This window comes from Mastomys coucha, unplaced genomic scaffold, assembly GCF_008632895.1.
Source record: "Mastomys coucha isolate ucsf_1 unplaced genomic scaffold, UCSF_Mcou_1 pScaffold20, whole genome shotgun sequence".
NCBI lineage: Eukaryota > Metazoa > Chordata > Mammalia > Rodentia > Muridae > Mastomys > Mastomys coucha.
In genome coordinates this window covers 28,016,749-28,034,434 of record NW_022196903.1, presented here as the reverse complement: position 1 = coordinate 28,034,434, position 17,686 = coordinate 28,016,749, and the positions used below count along the sequence as shown (strand labels likewise).

General features: G+C 40.9%; 1 protein-coding gene across 2 annotated transcripts in view; it reads left to right on the top strand.

Moving 5' to 3' along the window:
• Nucleotides 1-694: 694 nt before the first annotated feature.
• The window catches only part of Chchd3 (coiled-coil-helix-coiled-coil-helix domain containing 3), a 276,351-nt gene continuing 259,359 nt past the window's right edge, over nt 695-17,686 (top strand). The window contains exons 1-2 of one of the 2 annotated variants that reach the window (XM_031381451.1): nt 695-949; nt 16,256-16,343. In XM_031381451.1, the coding sequence (XP_031237311.1) occupies nt 869-949; nt 16,256-16,343 (169 nt within the window). In that variant the 5' untranslated portion in view covers nt 695-868. The remainder of the gene's footprint in view (nt 950-16,255; nt 16,344-17,686) is intronic. The other variant, XM_031381452.1, reaches the window with a different exon arrangement.

The window sequence follows — 17,686 nt, the reverse complement described above, 5'->3', positions numbered from 1 at the left end:
TATATTCCTCCATGAATTGATTACTCTTCTTTACCTAATCACCCTGTGATCTTATGTAAGTAGATAGGAGACACAAATGTGGGAAGCAGTGTTCTGTCTGTATCTTTGTGTAAATAATTTTTCCTGTATAGTTTTGCATGTAGATTCGAAAGCCCTACATTAAGAGTTGCATTTCACACAGACTGACAAATACCTAAGCCAAAAGATAGGAACATAAGCAAATGTAGTTTAGGTCCCTTTTAAAGACCAAATGGCAAAATCATAAGTTTAGTTGTTAAAGGTTTGTGAATTGGAATATAAAAATTGCTTGTTTAGGGGACTGCATCTTCCATATCTAGTTTTGAGAGCCTGTATTTACTTAACTGACCCAAGATTCTAAAGTAAACTGCAAAACTGGTTGGGTGAACAAACTTCCTTGAAAGTAGACCAGTAGGACGCCTCCAGGGCCATCAAGACTACAACTCCCAGACTGCTCTGCTCACTTTATAGCATAGGGAGTGAGACCTGTCACAGCGTCTACCGCTCCAGATCGAGACTACACTTCCCATTATCCTTAGAGGCTCCGGAAGCCCTGTTAAGCACCACCTGTTGCCATAGCATCCGGGTCCAGCCCAGCCAATCCTACTGCACCTTCCGATAAGAGGCGGGCAGCTTTCTTCCTGGGCTAACCCGAGGCGCCCTACTTCTGGCACGTGACCGGAGGAGGCGGGCTTTTGGGACCGGCGCCTTCTCCTTGCTTTTTGAGGTCGTGGCCTTGCTCCTGCCCCGCAAGAGAAGCGTCCCGGACTTTCACGCGCAAGTGTGCGCGTGGGTCCTGACCTGCTCGTAGGTCCACGCCTCAGACTCTGCGGGGACAGAAGCAGGAGCCATGGGCGGGACCGCTAGCACCCGCCGGGTCACCTTCGAGGCGGACGAGAACGAGAACATCACCGTGGTGAAGGGCATCCGGGTGAGTGCCGTGGGAGGGCGGAGGGCAGCCTTTGAACTCGGATCCCAGCGCCGAGACGTGCGTGGGACAGCTGCACCTGCTTTCTCCGCTCTCGGCCCGCCCTCCTGTCCCGCTAGAAGTCTGGGTCTCTGGGAAGAAGTTCGTAGTTTCAAGACTCGGAACCTCCATTCAGAGAAAAGTTCTTGGTTGTGTGCCAGGAGCCTTGCACTGTGCTGGGGTGGTGGTGCCCGGTCACCACAGTCGTCCTTGCTCACTAGTTGCAGGATTTTATTAAAACTCTTGCTTCACTGTGCCGGTGTGTGTGCCTCCTGTACAGGACCCGAGCCCTTCTTTTCCGCGCACCTTTCTCTCTCAGAGTGAATTGGTGTTTTAAGGATTACTCTTAATTTGCCTGTTATTCCTTGTCCCTCCTCTGGTATCACCCCCTTCCTCCAACACATACTCATGCGTTCAAGTCATTCCTGACCCTGCTGCTAATTTCTGGCTTCTGGCTCTTTTCCTTCCACTTGATAATGTCGTTTTCCCAGGCACCTCCCCTGTGGTTTGTTGGCCTAAGTTTTGAACCTGGCCCAGTTACTATACCGGCCTACAACTGCCAGCCTGCTAGGGGCGGAGGTCCGTTTGCAGTCCTTCAAGGTTGTAGAACTAAGACAGTTCTAAGGAATTCGTTGTAGAGACCTCATAAATGCCTCCTGCCTGTAGCTGATACATACACTGAAAACTTGAGTTTCCTCTAGGGTGTTAGTATACACACTAACAACTTTGTCTCCTTTGCCCCTGACTTTGGAGCTTCACGGTTTGAAAAGTACACTTACTTGTACCTAGTAAATAAAGCACTATGGCTTTGGAAGGTTTTAGAGTACTTTATATTTTCTGTCTGTTGTTTTTACACAACTACTCTTGGTTTATTTCGAGACAGGGTTTCTCTGTATAGCCCTGGCTGTCCTGGAACTCACTCTGTAGACCAGAAATCCACCTGCCTCTGCCTCCCAAGTGCTGGGATTAAAGGCATGCGCCACCACCACTACTCTTAATCAATTAACTATGTAAGAGTTACAAGGAAATAAAACTTGAGAAACATTTTAACTGTTTGAAAAAAAATTTGCCTTTGAAATTTGTTACTTTGAAAAGAACTTATTAAAGTTTTCTTAATTAGAAACTCCAGACTGATGAACTGAGTTTGGGTCTGTGACCAGCAATTCTTACTATCCTAGTGATAGAACTCTTTGCCTCTTGTGGATTAGCTGGTACTTTTTGTAGTAAGACATGAATTACTGCAAACTTGAGTTTTATATAGAAATGGAGAAAAAAAAAACCCAAGGAAGTTGATAAAAGGCTTTGAATGTTCCACACTAGAGAGTGAAAACTTAAAAAAAAAATAATAAGAAGAAAGTATATTTCAGGTGAGAAGATTTTGTTCAGAAAAATGCATTAAGTCCATCTCCTCATGTTTCATCACAGACAGGCCAATGATATAAATTGAAAGAGTTGGGGCATAGCATAGAGACGTAGATACAATATCAGATAGGTTAGAGTGATAGGCAGGGCGGTACAATAGGTATTCCATTCAAGTGGTGAGATTGTTTTAAAGAACTTCTGTAAACTTTAAAAAAAAAAAAAAACTATGTCCTTCAGCCACACCACTAGACATAAGCTTCCTTTTTCAGATACATTTTATTTCTATTGTTACAGTCCAGGCACAGGCAGGCTCATTTTGATTTGTATGCAGCTCTTCTTCAAATGCCCTTGGCAAGGTTCTCCTTGCTTCTGGTCTTTTCAAGGATTGCCTGTAATCTCCTTGAGCTTCATTCAGTTTTCTTGTTTTTCAGACTGGTGGAGCTGAGCACATCTCTCAGATCTCTTTATTTTTTTTCTAGCTCAGAAGTCGCATGTCAGTTTTATTTATTTATTTTTTTTGAGAACAAAATATAGCCTGTTGCAGCTTTTCCCAAAACGGGTATGCTGTTGAATTGAGAGGACTTGGAGCCATTTGGAGTTCCCTGAGGTTATGGACAGGAGAAAGCCAACTTGGAATTAAGTTGACATTTTTAATTAGCTTGTGACTCTGGACAAGTCACTTCTCGGATAATACATCCTCATTCATAAAGTGGAATGTTATCACTTCCTTTGTTTAGGATAAGAGGATAAGGTATGTAAAACACCTGTTGAATTGTAAGCTTTTAGTTTATTATCATCATTATTATTATTAATATTTGAGGTGCTGGGAATTGAACAGTCCCTCACATGTGCTAGACAAACACTGTACCATTGATCTATATATTTCCAAGCTGCTTTGTAGATTTATAAGTAAGCAATCACCATTATGATAGGGTTCCTTTCACATTTAAAATTACAAAGTTCTTTGGAAGTGCATTGGAATCAAACAAACCTGGGTTCAGATCTTTGTAGGATTTAGTATGGCTTATGGCATGGACAAGTCACCTTTAATTGCATTTCCTCCTCTGGTGTTTCACTGTAACTGCATATTAATGAGAGTGTGACTATGTGTATGTACCTAGTCGTGTATCTAGGCTTGGAGTTCCGCAGGAGAGCTGAAGCTTAAACCCAAAATATCTAAACAGGAGAGCATGTTATGCCCCAGTGTGAGACCCTTACAGGGGTAGACTGAGGCTCCTGAGATCCAATCATTCCCTGTGCAAGTCTTGTAAATTTCTTTTAGCTGCTCTTGATGCTTTTCTTGGCTTTGCTTTCCAGGCATGAGAGCAGTATTCTTAGCGTGAAAGCAAGGTTTTGTCTTTGGGCAGTTGCTAAAACATGGACAGATGGGGCCCAAACTTCAGTTTTGGATTTTGTGGGTTAATGCAACTTGGCTGAAGAAGCTTTTTCCAATTTTTTTTTTTTTTTTTTTTTTTTTTTTTTTTTTCGAGACAGGGTTTCTCTCTGTAACCCCGGCTGTCCTGGTACTCACTATGTAGACCAGGCTGGCCTCGAACTCGGAAATCCGCCTGCCTCCGCCTCCCAAGTGCTAGGATTAAAGGCGTGCGCCACCACCGCCCGGCTGCTTTTTCCAATTTTGATCAATTTTATAATGTTTAGAGTCATCACTTGAAAAAATTAAGAGTATACTAGTAAGTAATTCAGTATTCACTTCTGGGAAACCAGTTTGTGTTCTGTTCCATTGATGAGGATAGCTACTTCATCTTCAGTTATCTTTATAAGACTAGCATTTAGTGAGCAACAGAAAACTCACTAGGCAGGCTGCATTTATTGATAGATCATGAGGATCCATATTTTCCTAGCTGAGATGCTTATGGCTTGTATTTAACGGACCTACAACTTGAAACAGTGTCAAGTTTCAAGTTTCTTCTTGTTGGCAGGCACTACTTTTTTTATGGTATTACATATGCTCTTTTTCCCTTATTTTGAGCTGTTACTAGTTTTTTTTTCCCCCTCTGTAAAACAGCCTGTATTCTTACACCTGGTTTCAATTTTGCATATGGAATTACTCATATGGACTGAAGGATTATCTTCTTGCCTTGCACTCTCTCTAAGTCTCAAATAAATTTTCTAGTGATAGAAAAACACGTACTTGTATTACTCACATTACATGTGCTTAATAGGATTTTTGTGTCCACCTGCTGTGCCTGCTTGGAAAGTGTGCTCAGAACCCGGTCTTTTATAACTTTATCTAAAACATCAGAGCTGTGAGTGAACTCTTTCAGAGCAAATGTCAATTTCAGTGAGTATCATTTTCAAAGTTATACCTATCGCTGTTTCTGGCATAACAAATCTCTGCAACTGGCCTTGAAGCTGCAAGCTGACATTCACAGGAGTCACTCAGCGCCATGTACACCTTCGTGCTTTGGCAGATGTTGGTAGTTGAGAGCCTCTAATTGAAGAGATTTCTTAATGTTGGGTGCTGTAGAGGGTTCTTCAGTGTTAGTGAGGGTTATACATTTATTTGGTTAGCCATAGGGACTGTGAGTGATTTAGTTAGCTGATAAAGAATTGGTCCCTTACAACTGTGGGGTCTGTGAATGTCTTGGGCCATCTTAAGCTTTCTAGGATTCAGAACACAGTAGCAAGCTACATGTGAACTGAAAAGGAAATGTTTTACAGAAATGAGTCTGTGTGTTTTCCCTGCCATCCCATTTCATCTCCTTTGTTTATGGGAGTCATGCCTTAAAAAGGTAGCAGGTAACTGGTGGTCACAGAAAATGACCTGTTCCTTTGTGGAGGGGAAAATCAAGAGAAACAATTGCATTGGTAATCAATTTGATGAGAAACATATAGAGACATCTGAAAACTGTTAGGGGCTGAAGTTGTGAACTGTTCTGTGTCATGTGACTCCCTCATTCACCACCTCAAAGATAACTTGAGCTTTCCTCTCTGAGGGCAGAAGACTTTATCGTTTGTGCTTCTTACTCAGCCTTCTGTGTCTGAAAAAATGCTGAGCTCTGGATCAGTGGGTGGGATGTTTGTACATTTTGGATAAGATCAAGCATAGTAGGTGTACTGGCTGGTTTTGTGTGTCAACTTGACACAGGCTGGAGTTATCACAGAGAAGGGAGCTTTAGTTGGGGAAGTGCCTCCATGAGATCCAGCTGTAAGGCATTTTCTCAATTAGTGATCAAGGGGGTAGGGCCCTTTGTGGGTGGTGCCATCCCTGGGCTGAAGTCTTGGGTTCTATAAGAGAGCAGGCTGAGCAAGCCAGGGGAAGCAAGCCAGTAAGGAACATCCCTCCACGGTCTCTGCATCAGCTCCTGCTTCCTGACCTGCTTGAGTTCCAGTCCTGACTTCCTTTGGTGATCAACAGCAATGTGGAAGTGTAAGCTGAATAAACCCTTTCCTCCTCAACTTGCTTCTTGGTCATGGTATTTGTGCAGGAATAGAAACCCTGACTAAGACAGTGGGTGAGAATAATTAAGTGGGTTGACTAGCTGATACATACACACGTGTGTGTGTGTGTGTGTGTGTGTGTGTGTGTGTGTGTGTGTGTGTATGTGTATATATGTGTATATATATACATACATATGTATGTATACACACATATACATACACATATATACATATACACACACATATACATATATACACATACATATATACACATGTATATATATTCTATATATACATATATACACACATATATATACACATATACACACATATACATATATACATATATACATATATATACATATGTGTGTATATATGTATAAAATGCTCTTTGGAGGCCACGATGTGAGTCAACCAGTGGCTGAGCTCTGCCTGCTTAAGTGTCTTTGAATAGGGTAGGTAGACAGAACCAGCTAATTCTGTCAACAGGCCAGCTTGTCTGATCACCCCTTATTGTAATTGTGGTTCTTTAGCTACAGAGGCCACTGTGAATTTTATAAGGTATGGACTCTGCCTTCAGTGAGCACACAGTTTTGTGTACATCGAAATAATCCATGGACTCCAAAGTCCAGAGGCCTCTGGGTATAGCTTGTGGCATCAATAAATGTGTAGAGGGGTGTTACTTCACATTTAGTATTCATCTGGATAGAGATTCCAGAGGCACTTGAAAGGTATGTGTAGCAGATGGGTCAGCAAATGTAGTGCCCTCTTTAAGGACAAATATGTTTCCCAGAGAGTTTCCTCTTATTGAGGCTGCTTGTCCAGCTCTTCTGAAGCTTGTGTTGTACTTTTGATTCCTGCCTCTACCCAACTTTGGGTTGGTTTTTCATCACAGAGAAGAGCTCAGCTGTTTTATAGCTACACCTTGTGTGTATCACCTTGGTCAGCATCTTTCAGTCTTGTCTGCTGCCTCACAGGTGAGGGCCTCTTTTCCCAGAGGAGATCAGGGGAGAATGTTGAGCATGGCTGCTGTGCTTGTATGACTTGGGACAGCTGATAGTGCCTGAGTTCAGGAGGATCGTAGCCTCAGGCCACCAGTGCACCTCCAAGGCCTGAGAAGAAATGAAGGGTGATCCTACATGAGCCAACCCTGCCATATGCAGGGTTATCAGCTCTGTACTATGCTTATCATGGATTCTTTGACATATATATGCTTGACTACATGTGACCATAACCTACCCTGAGAAATGTGTAGTTGATGTTAGAATAGCATTAAGGAGCAAGTATAGAGGCATTAGAGAAACCACAAAACCAACAAAAAGGTAACAAATACTTACTGCTGGGTTGAGAGACATATTCTATGTTCCAAAACACATAGGGAAAGAAAACCCAGTACCTTAACACTATAACTCTCAACCCATGCGTTGAATGACCCTTTCACAAGGGTTGTCTAAGACCATCAGGAAACATAGATATTTACATTATGATTCATAATAATAGCAAAATTACGAAGTAGCCATGAGAGTAATTTTATGGTTGGGGGTCACCACAACATGAGGAACTTCACTAAAGGGTAGCAGTATTAGGAAGGTTGAGAACCACTGTCTTACACACACCTCTAGGACCCACACAGATGCTGGTGAGAACTGCAGACCTCATCCTCAGCCCCATATGGAGAAGGAGCTCCATGGTATGTTTGGGCCCAGGTGCTAAGAATGAACTAGAAGAAACAGAAGTCTATGGCTGTAGTTATTTGAATAACTGCCAGGTAGGTTATGCTATTCTATAGGCCTCATATACCACAGTGGCCAAAACTGTGATCTCTCCCACACTGGGGAAGTGAGGCTGCTGTCTTCTTTCCTGAGCCAGCTGTTTCTATTTGAAGGGCAATGCTTTGAGGCTGCTTTAGGGATTGAAAGGACTTTTTGTAGTTGCTAAATAAAATAGTATACATTTTGAAGGGAAAGTAGATGGTGTAATTAAATACGCAGATCAGTGTTTATAGCTACCACTTGAGTTTTGGCTTATGTTGCTGACCAGTTATAGTTACATATAATTTTAATTTTATAATTCTTTGATTTTTGGGTTGAAATTTAGAAATGTAAGAGTTACTGCATGTATAAATTATATAAACTGATGAACTTTATATAATAAAATATATTATGGTAATGATAATATGTAATATTACCATTTTTGTAGTTGGTGAGAATCAAATCCAAGTCCTTATGTCTGCTAGGCAAGTGTTCTATCATTGAGCTCTGGTCCCAACAGTACAGAATTATGTAGAATATATTGTAACATTAATATATTGTTATGAAATATATGGTATGTATGGATTAAATGTATTACGTATCACTTAATGTAATATATATCATTTAAAATAGCCCTAATCTTAAGAAATGAAGACCCATTTCCTCTTATGAGAGGGAATGGTATGCTTTTATTGTATGTAGGAAGACTGATGGGCTATGATGCTTCCAGAGCATGTGACTAGAGATTGGGGCAGCCAGTGCTGGACTCTGTGCACCCTGGAACTGAATGTTAGAGTCTCCTGGGAATGGAGAGGATTGGAGTTAATGTTAACAAAGCTTTTTTCATCTTTGTAGATGAATTTCAGAAGTATATGTAGTAGCTGTTGTCAGAAAACACGAAGCCAGACTTGGGGCACATGTCTCTTTTCCCAGTACATGGGAGGTGAAGGCAGGATAGTCAGGAGTTCAGGGTCATTCTCAGCTACATATTGAGTTGAGGCTAACCTGCACTGCTTTAGACACTGTCTCAAAAGTAGACAAGCAAAGCAGGCAAACAAAACAGTGAAAACCAAAACAACCCCAAACAGTAAAAAACCCAGCTCCCCTCCCCCATATCTATATCTATATCTATATATGTATCTATATATGTATGTATGTGCGTATGTACCTGGGGTTGCTGGGGATGTAGTTCTGAGGTAGGTTGGAGGCTCTTGGCTCAACCCCTAGAATCACAAAACAAAATAAAGCAACAAGAAAAAATGTAGCTGGCTTTGGTTTCAGGAGACGAAGCCTGTTGGTATTCCCTTTTCTCATTTGACTGGTGCTCTGAGAGAGGAGATGGCCTTTTTCTCCAGGGAGCACAGTTCTTGTGTGCCATCCTCCCTTCCTTATCTCACTTCTACTGTAATTTGGGCCCTGTTAAGTTATAGATGGCTCACCCAAGTGTCCCAGGGGGCTTGAGTTAGTACTTGGTGTTTTGGAATATTCATTGAATGAATGACTCAGTGATGTACAGGAGCTCAGTGTCATGGAAAGGTGGAGAGGGCGGAGGATACTCCGTTAGTGGAGTATTTGTAGTAGGTGTAGTGAGCACAAGGAACCATAGTTTTGCTAGGCAGACATAGTTGGATGGAATGAAGAATTAATTTGGGGAGTGATTCCTTTTGGATGTTCAAACCAGATCTTGAAACCCCATAAGGGGTCTGGAGGGAAGCCAACAGTAGCAGAAATAACCATATAGCTACCTGGGAGTGTGACGAAAAGGGAGAAACTAGAAGCTAAGCTTGGGGAATTAGCAAATGGGACATGAGACAAAGGAAGAAGTATTAACCATTTGTTTGATATTTTGGGCTTGAGGAAGTCTTGGGTAAGAATAAGAAGTGTTAAAGGCAGGCTCTTCCTGACTTGGGGTCCCGGATGGAAACAGTGGCATTAACTAGGAAAGTGGAAGAAGACAGTTTGACAAGCACAAGTTCTGTTTTGTACACACTGGGTATGAGGTGCTTCTGTCTGCCCCAGGGTAGGTGTCCAGTGAGTAGTTAAACATGTTTGTTCCTGGCTTTCAGGGTGCTGGGTTTTAGAATTCATGAATTTATCAATAACAGTTAAGATATCAACAACAGTTAAGAAGGGCTTGGCTGGATGTGGTAGTAAATGTCTGTTATCCTGCACTAGGGAAACTGAGGCAGGAAATGAGATTCAGAATTAATTTGGTGAGTGATTGCTTTTGGATGTTTAAATCTGAAGACATTTGCTAGGAATACCATGAGCACATGGGTGGTAAGAGAGTAAGGGCAAAGAACTGAGTCAGAGTCCTGAAGCCCAAAGGCCAGGCAGCAGAGGCAAAGGAAGCTCTGTGAAGAGGGGAGGAGAAATGAGACTTGGCTAGAGCCCTCTGAAATACGGGCAGTAATGAGGGGGTGGGGTTAAGTGTGAGAGGGAAGCCATATAGATAAGGTGCTTTGCAAATATGTATTAGTTTTTATAAATACAAGTGTAAAGGATTACCACTAGGGCCTTTTAACAGAGTGCTTATGTGGTTATACTGATAGTGATAGCCGAGGAAGTGGAAGTTAGAAGAATCTCAGGATGCAGGAACATTATCCTGTTACTTGAGGCCAAAGCCCCAGGTCCTCAGTGACCTACCTTTTGCTACCTCGTCTTATCAGATATTGAGTATGATGCCTAAGGGGATATTTGATATTGACCTTGAAACTATTTGATATTGACCTTGAAACTTGAACTTGCTGAGTTGGAACAGCTTCGCTGCTGTGAGACTGTGTCTTCTGGGGCCTAGTATTTGTCTGGCAGTACTTTTTTCTCACTTACATAGTAGAGATAATGTAAATATTTACTACACAGGCTTGCTAAGGACTAGGTGAGTAAAGCACTAGGGCAGTGATGGTATGTAATAAGCATGAAGCACATGCTAGAAGTTTTGCATCCTAAATACTTTGTAGATATCTTTTCTTTTTTTTTTTTTGAGACAAGTCTTTCTATACAGCCCAGATTGGCCTTGAACTCTTGTTCCTTTGTTGTCTGCCTCCATGGTGCTGAATTTCAGGCGTGTGCTACTATGCAAGGCCCTAAGTATCTTTTGAAAGTGTTATCTATTGTATTACCAAAATAATACCCCTCCCAACAACTTCACTGGAGGATAATTTACATGTCTGGAAAGTAGACTGTTCAATAGTTGTTAGAATAAGCACTATGTTGTATTATAACCTTTTAAGGACATTTTCCTAATCTGAGTAAGATCTTCAGTTCTTTTCGGTTTATCCTTGCTTCCACCTCCGCCCTAGGTAACTTTGTTTACTGATGCTTTATTTATAGAATTGCCTTTTCTGGGGGTTTCATGTAAATAGACTTAAACACAACCTATATCTGTAATCCCAGCACTTGGGAGGTAGGTGCAGGAGGCTTGAGGCTAGCTAACCTGGGCTTACAAAAAGAAGTAATTTTGTAATATGTGGTCTTTGATGTTTAGTTTTATGATTTTTTTTTGGGAGTTCATAGATATATTGTAGCTCTTACTGTAACATGATTCCTCTTTATTACTGAACTGTATTCTGTTCTGTGAATACATAATGCTTTGTTTATCCATTCACCAGTAAATAGCCATTTGTTTGTTTCCACTCCTGCTATTGTGAATAATGTCTCTATGCACATTTTGTGCAAGGCTTTGTGTGGACATATGCTTAATAGCTTCTTAATTGGTCCTTTAGTCTCCTCCAGGGGTCCTTCTTCTGTTCTTATCCTGCTTCAATCTGTTGTCTACACTGTAGCCAGAGTGATCTCCGAAATGTAAATCTGATTATGTTATTACCCTGCTGAAAATCCTCAGTGCCCCTGAAACTTAGTTTTTACTAAGCTCAAACTTCGTTTCCTAAGAGTTTTTTTAAATTGATTTGTTTTATTGCATTATGATGAGAAAAGACACATAATTTCAGTTTATTTGAACATTTTTTTTTTTTTTTGATTTTTGTTTTTATTTTTTCGAGACAGGGTTTCTTTGTATAGCCCTGGCTGTCCTAGAGCTCACTTTATAGACCAGGCTGGCCTTGAACTCAGAAATCCACCTGCCTCTGCCTCCCATGTGCAGCACTGAATTTGTTAACATTTAAAAACATATTTTAACGGCTGGAGAGATGGCTCAGCGGCTAAGAGCACTGATTGCTCTTTCGAAGGCCCTGAGTTCAAATCCCAGCAACCACATGGTGGCTTACAACCATCCGTAATGAGATCTGACACACTCTTCTAGTGCTGTCTGAAGACAGCTACAGTGTACTTACATATAATAAATAAATAGAAAAAAAACCATATTTTAAGTCGGGCAGTGGTGCCGCATGCCTTTAATCCCAGCACTTGGTAGGCAGAGGCAGTCGGATTTCTGAGTTTGAGGCCAGCCTGGTCTACAGAGTGAGTTCCAGGAACAGCCAGAGCTACACAGAGAAACCTTGTCTTGAAAAAACCAAAAAAAAAAAAAAAAAAAAAAAAAAAAAAAACCAAAAAAACCCCCAAAAAACCCCCATATTTTAAGTAAGTAGTATTACATCACATTCCTTTCCCTTTTGTACTCCAACTCCTCCCAGAGACCCCCCTTAAATACCTGCAGTACTTTTTTTTTTAATTTTGTCATATTCTTTAAAATTTATAAAATATTGTAACAATAAAAATGAGTAGTATAAAAGTTCTTTGATGTAAAACAGTCAATTTAACAGTCTTATGTAGGTGCTTGTCTACAGCAATATTGAAAATACTTATGTTTTTTTCAATATGAATTTTAAATAACTCCAAAACATATTAGCTGTATATTTTAAAATAATATATCACTACTAGATTTTTTTAAATGAACATAAATAGATAAAGTATTTTTGTTTGTTTGTTTGTTTTGTTTTTAGTAGAGTTTAAAATCTTGGCTCTTACTGTGGTACAAGCCCAAAATAAGAACAATTTTTTAGACATTGGAGTTCATTGCAATAAGACAGTACTTCAATGCCTCTCACATCACCAAAGGATTTTTACCTCCCTAGTAACTAAGCTAAGAGTTGACAGTTCTGCTGTGCCAAGGTGTGAATTGTGGGTACAATATTTGGATACAGATTTCCTGCTATGGTCAAAGCTATTTGACTGGCATGATTGTCTTCATTCTTAGCCCACAGAGAACAGGTTACATTCATTTAAGAAATGGTGTGTGTATTAAGATGTTCCATCTGTGAAGTCACTCACCAACTGTTTCAATGAACAATGGTTCTGCTTGGAGGGTGGCACAGACATTAGGTGAGGGTAAGAATCTGGTTCATTGGCTGTGATGATTTTTGAGAAGCATTCATCTCAGAGAAAGAGTAACTTATAAAGTTCTCTTCAAAATTGATACAATAGTTACAAACATCAAGGAAAGCATTCAGTCTCACTCTTTGTTGTTCTCTTATAAGCCACCTCCCAAGTTAATTGTTTGTTTCTTTTGGCTGTATAAATTTTGAAATACGTAAGCTGTTCTGAAAACCATAGTATAGTGTAAAAACATCAAATAAACAATACTACTAATACAGAGGCTGAGATAGGAAAGCATGGTTTCAAGACTGTTATGTGGTACCCGGCAAGACACTGTCAGGTACAAACAAGCAGAAAGTGTTTATGGATTGTACAATATTGGACCTACTTCTCCAATTACCAAATTAGAGAGACCACCAGATGATAGCCAACAAATTTTTAGTACCTCATACTTTTGAATTTGAATCAATTAGGATAAGTTGTAATATTAATTTTCATATTAAGAGATATTAAGAAAAAGTAATTGTTACTTCTTGTTATTTTTGTTGTTAGAGATAGAATTATGTTTGTGTGGGTTTGTTGAAAGGTTACTTTCTTGCTTCTTCTAGAGTGTAGTTTTGCTTCTTATGTTGGTGTTTTCCCTCTATTATCCTTTGTAGGCTGGATTTGTGGAAAGATATTGTGTAAATTTGGTTTTGTCATGGAATATCTTGTCTTCTCCATCTATGGTAATTGAGAGTTTTGCTGGGTATAGTAGCATGGGCTGGCATTTGTGTTCTCTTAGGGTCTGTATGACATCTGCCCAGGATCTTCTAGCTTTCATAGTCTCTGGTAAGAACTCTGGTGTAATTCTGATAGGCCTACCTTTATAGGTTATTTGACCTTTTTCCCTTACTGCTTTTAAAATTCTTTCTTTGTTTAGTGCATTTGGTGTTTTGATTATTATGTGATGGGAGAAATTTATTTTCTGGTTCAGTCTATTTAGAGTTCTGTAGGCTTCTTGTATGTTCATGGGCATTACTTTCTTTAGGTTAGGGAAGTTTTCTTCTATAATTTTGTTGAAGATATTTACTGACCTTTTAAGTTGGGAGTCTTCACTCTTCTATACCTATTATCCTTAGGTTTGGTCTTCTCGTTGTGTCCTGGATTTCCTAGATGTTTTGGTTTAGGACTTTTTGCTTTTTGCATATTCTTTGACTGTTGTGTCAATGTTTTCTATGGTGTCTTCTGCCCCTGAGATTCTCTCTTCTATCTCTTGTATTTTGTTGGTGATGCTTGCATCTATGACTCCTGATGTCTTTCCTATCTCCAGGGTTGTCTCTCTTTCTGATTTCTTTATTGTTTCTATTTCCATTTTTATATCCTGGGTGGTTTTGTACATTTCCTTCACCTGCTTGATTGTGTTTTCCTGTAGTTCTTTAAGGATTTTTGTGTTTCCTTGTTAAGGTCTAGCTGTTTACCTGTGTTGTCCTGTATTTCTTTAAGGGAGTTATTTATGTCCCTCTTAATGTCCTCTATCATCATCATGAGAAGTGATTTTGGATCCGAATCTTGCTTTTCTGGTGTGGTGGGAGAATTGGGTTCTGATGATGCCAAGTAACCTTGGTTTCTGTTGCTTATGTTCTTACGCTTGCCTCCTGCCTTCTGGTTATCTCTAGTTGTTACCTCCCCTGGCTAAATCAGACTGGGGGGCCTGTCCTTTCTGTGATCCTGGTTGTGTCAGAACTCCTCAGAGTCAAGCTGTCTCTGTGATCCTGTGATTCCGGGATCCTGTGATCCTGTGCCCGTTAGACGGGAGTACAGCTTCCTCTGGGAATTATGGGACTCGCTGCAGAGTTTGCATCCAAGGTCTGCTCAGGGCACCAGCCTAGACAGACCAGAAGGAACCAGTGCCACTGATCTGGTGGAGTTCTTGTGTTCCTGAGTCCCACTGGTCCCAGTTATTCCCCGTGTTGGGACAGATGTTGTGTCCTCCTCACCTCTGATCCTCTGATCCTGGGTGTGTTAGAGCGCCTGGGAGGGAGCTTCCTTTGGGTGTTGTGGGACTGGCTGCAGAATTTGTACCCAAGGTCTGCTTAGGGCACCGGCCCAAACAGACCAGAAGCAACCCGTGCCACTGGGCTGGCGTAGTTTCTGACTGGGTCCTGCTGGTCCCAGTTACTCCTGATGTTGGGACAGATCAACTCTTAGTAGGATAACATTTAATTGGGGCTGGCTTACAGGTTCAGAGGTTCAGTCCATTATCATCAAGGCAGGAACATGGCAGCATCCAGGCAGGCATGGGGCTGGAGGAGCTGAGAGTTCTATGTCTTCCTCTGAAGACTGCTATCAGATTACTCTCCTAAGAGTTTTAAAATTGGAAATATCCACCTTTTTCTATACCTTCTCTTTCACTATGCTTGATCACTCATTCACTCATTCATTCAAGTATAGTGGTCATTAGTTGTCTAATCATTGCATTTTTCATTCTTATTGAGTCTGGGGATATATAGTGATAGGACATCAAAACCTTTGCTCTTTTGTCATCTTTTTCTGTAGTGGGAAAAGAACAAATAATAGTGTCAGACATTTGCTAAGCACTATCACAAAAATACAAAATGATAATGAGTAGTGACCATGGACCTGTGACTCAAATCTTCAGGCTGGAGTGTTCCCCAGAGCCTCCAGCCTGTTGCTAGCTACCTACTTGATGTCTCTACTTGGCCGTCTAGTGGTGGCAAACCCATTTGTATACCTAATGCAGTTCTTTGCCCCATTGCTTTCTTTTTCTGAGTTCTGTTCCACCTTATGACTCTTCTTTGCTTCTCTACCCAAGCTTCATACCCTTAGCCTGGCTGGATGCCCTACCCTTTTTGTTTCTTCAGACTTCCTTTACAGGCTGGCAGTACTCTTCATGACACACTTAAATGACTTGGCTCTTTATCCCACTTCTCTCTTAGCAGCCTCATGGTTTTGAATTCTTCAAGTCTAGCCTATTTTTGGCACAGAGTTAGTGCCTAATAAGAGCTGTTGAAAGCAATTGTGCGTTTTTAGCTTTGAACACTTGAATAGGAGGGAGGTAGGTAGGAAGGAATGTCGAAAGCAGAGGAGGTGGTGGGGAGGGAAAGAGAGAGGGGAGGAACAACCTGAAGTCTGTTAACACATACATACATACATACATACATATATACATACAGTATTTACTAAATATTTACTGAATGAATACTGAAGGAGTTCTGAGATTATAATTTCTCTGAGATTATAATTTATTGCACAGCACAAACCAAGAAACTAAGTGGAATAAGCACTTAGTAGTATAGTATAGTACTAAATAAAGGAGTGGTGCTGTGGGCGTGGCCTGCAGTCCTGACTGGTTTTGCTTGTGTGAGTCTAGCTGAGCAGGCTGTTCGATCTGCAGAATGGTGCAGATGGGGACTGCTGGGTAGCAGTGCACTGTCTTGTCTCTGTCTCATCAACTTTCATTCTCATGTCCCCCTTTCAGCTTTCAGAAAATGTGATCGACCGGATGAAGGAGTCCTCTCCATCTGGCTCTAAGTCTCAGCGATATCCCAGCATTTATGGTGCTTCAGGTATGGTGGCATTCTTATTTTAGGGGTTTTCTTAAAAAAAAAAAAAAAAAAAAAAAACCAAAAACCACAAAACCTTAGCTAGGGAAGTTGACTCAGTAGTCAAGTTCAGCTGTTCTTTGCCTTTGGTATGTGGATGTTCAGCTTTTAGGGTGAATGTTCGAAATCAGTATTAGTGTTTCCTTTAAAATTCTTAGTTCTGCTTTCAAACTTGTAAACTTTTGTTTTTCTCATCCAGCTCCTAACTCCTTTGCTGTCCTGTGTGCTCATCCAACAAGTATTTCCTGGGCACCTGGCTGTGTCTAGCACTTCTCTTTCTTCTCATCTCAACAGACCCAGCTCATGTTTGCTGGGCAAGTGCTTTGCCCCTGGGCTACATCCCTAACGCTTTCTCATGGTTTCTGATACTGCCGGATTAGTGACTGGACACACTGCTGATTGTAAAATGACAAGAATGATGTGGGAGTGATTACTTTTGGATGAAGAGTTCTTGGAGTTGCTCATTTGGCAGCAGGTTATAAAAGTGAGAAAGATGAGCTGTTGTGCACATGCCACGTGCGGGGGGGGGGGGGCAGTTGTGATTCAAAAACTGACCATTAAGTTGGCAACATAGTTTGAGCTTCTGATATCGAGCATAATCAGGAACAGCTTACTAGGAGGGCTGAACCATCTCATGGTTAATTTACCAAGATGAAAGGCAAGCACATATCCAGCTTAAGCACATATCCATAAGCTCATTTATTCTTCTGCAGACCTGCTGTTTTGCCCCATCTTTTCCAGGAAAGAACAGATAGTCAGATGGAGCTGCATTTTTCTTTTTCATTTTTCCTTACTCTTTACATCCAGCCAGTATTTTCAATGGTCTGTCTAAAATGTGTTTGCACGCATCCTTTCTGGCCCATCTCTACCGCCACAGTCCAGATAACCGTCATCTCTTACTATGTCTGCACATAGCTCATGCTGTGCTGTTCACATAGCTGCTTTCATGGTTTCATGAGAAATGGGAATTAGCTCACGCTGTGACTCAGGTGCTTCTCTGTGGGATGTGATCTGGTATGACTTGAGATGCACTGTGACTGGCTTCTGTCTTCCTTCTCAGAATTATGTCCTCATTTACCTCTCACCCGTTTGCTCTGCTTACTCTGTCAGCTCATGGGCCTCTGCCCTTATCTGTTCACAGGGAAGTTTCCAGCTCCTAAGGTGATACCTGCTTTTCAGTGCATGCTGATTATCCCCTTTTGAATTAAATTAGGAAAACATCTATTACATATTTTGAAAGTAAACACTTTTGATCATTTTAGGATCTAATTTTATGAATCCAGGCAACAGTTACCAAATGCCTGCAT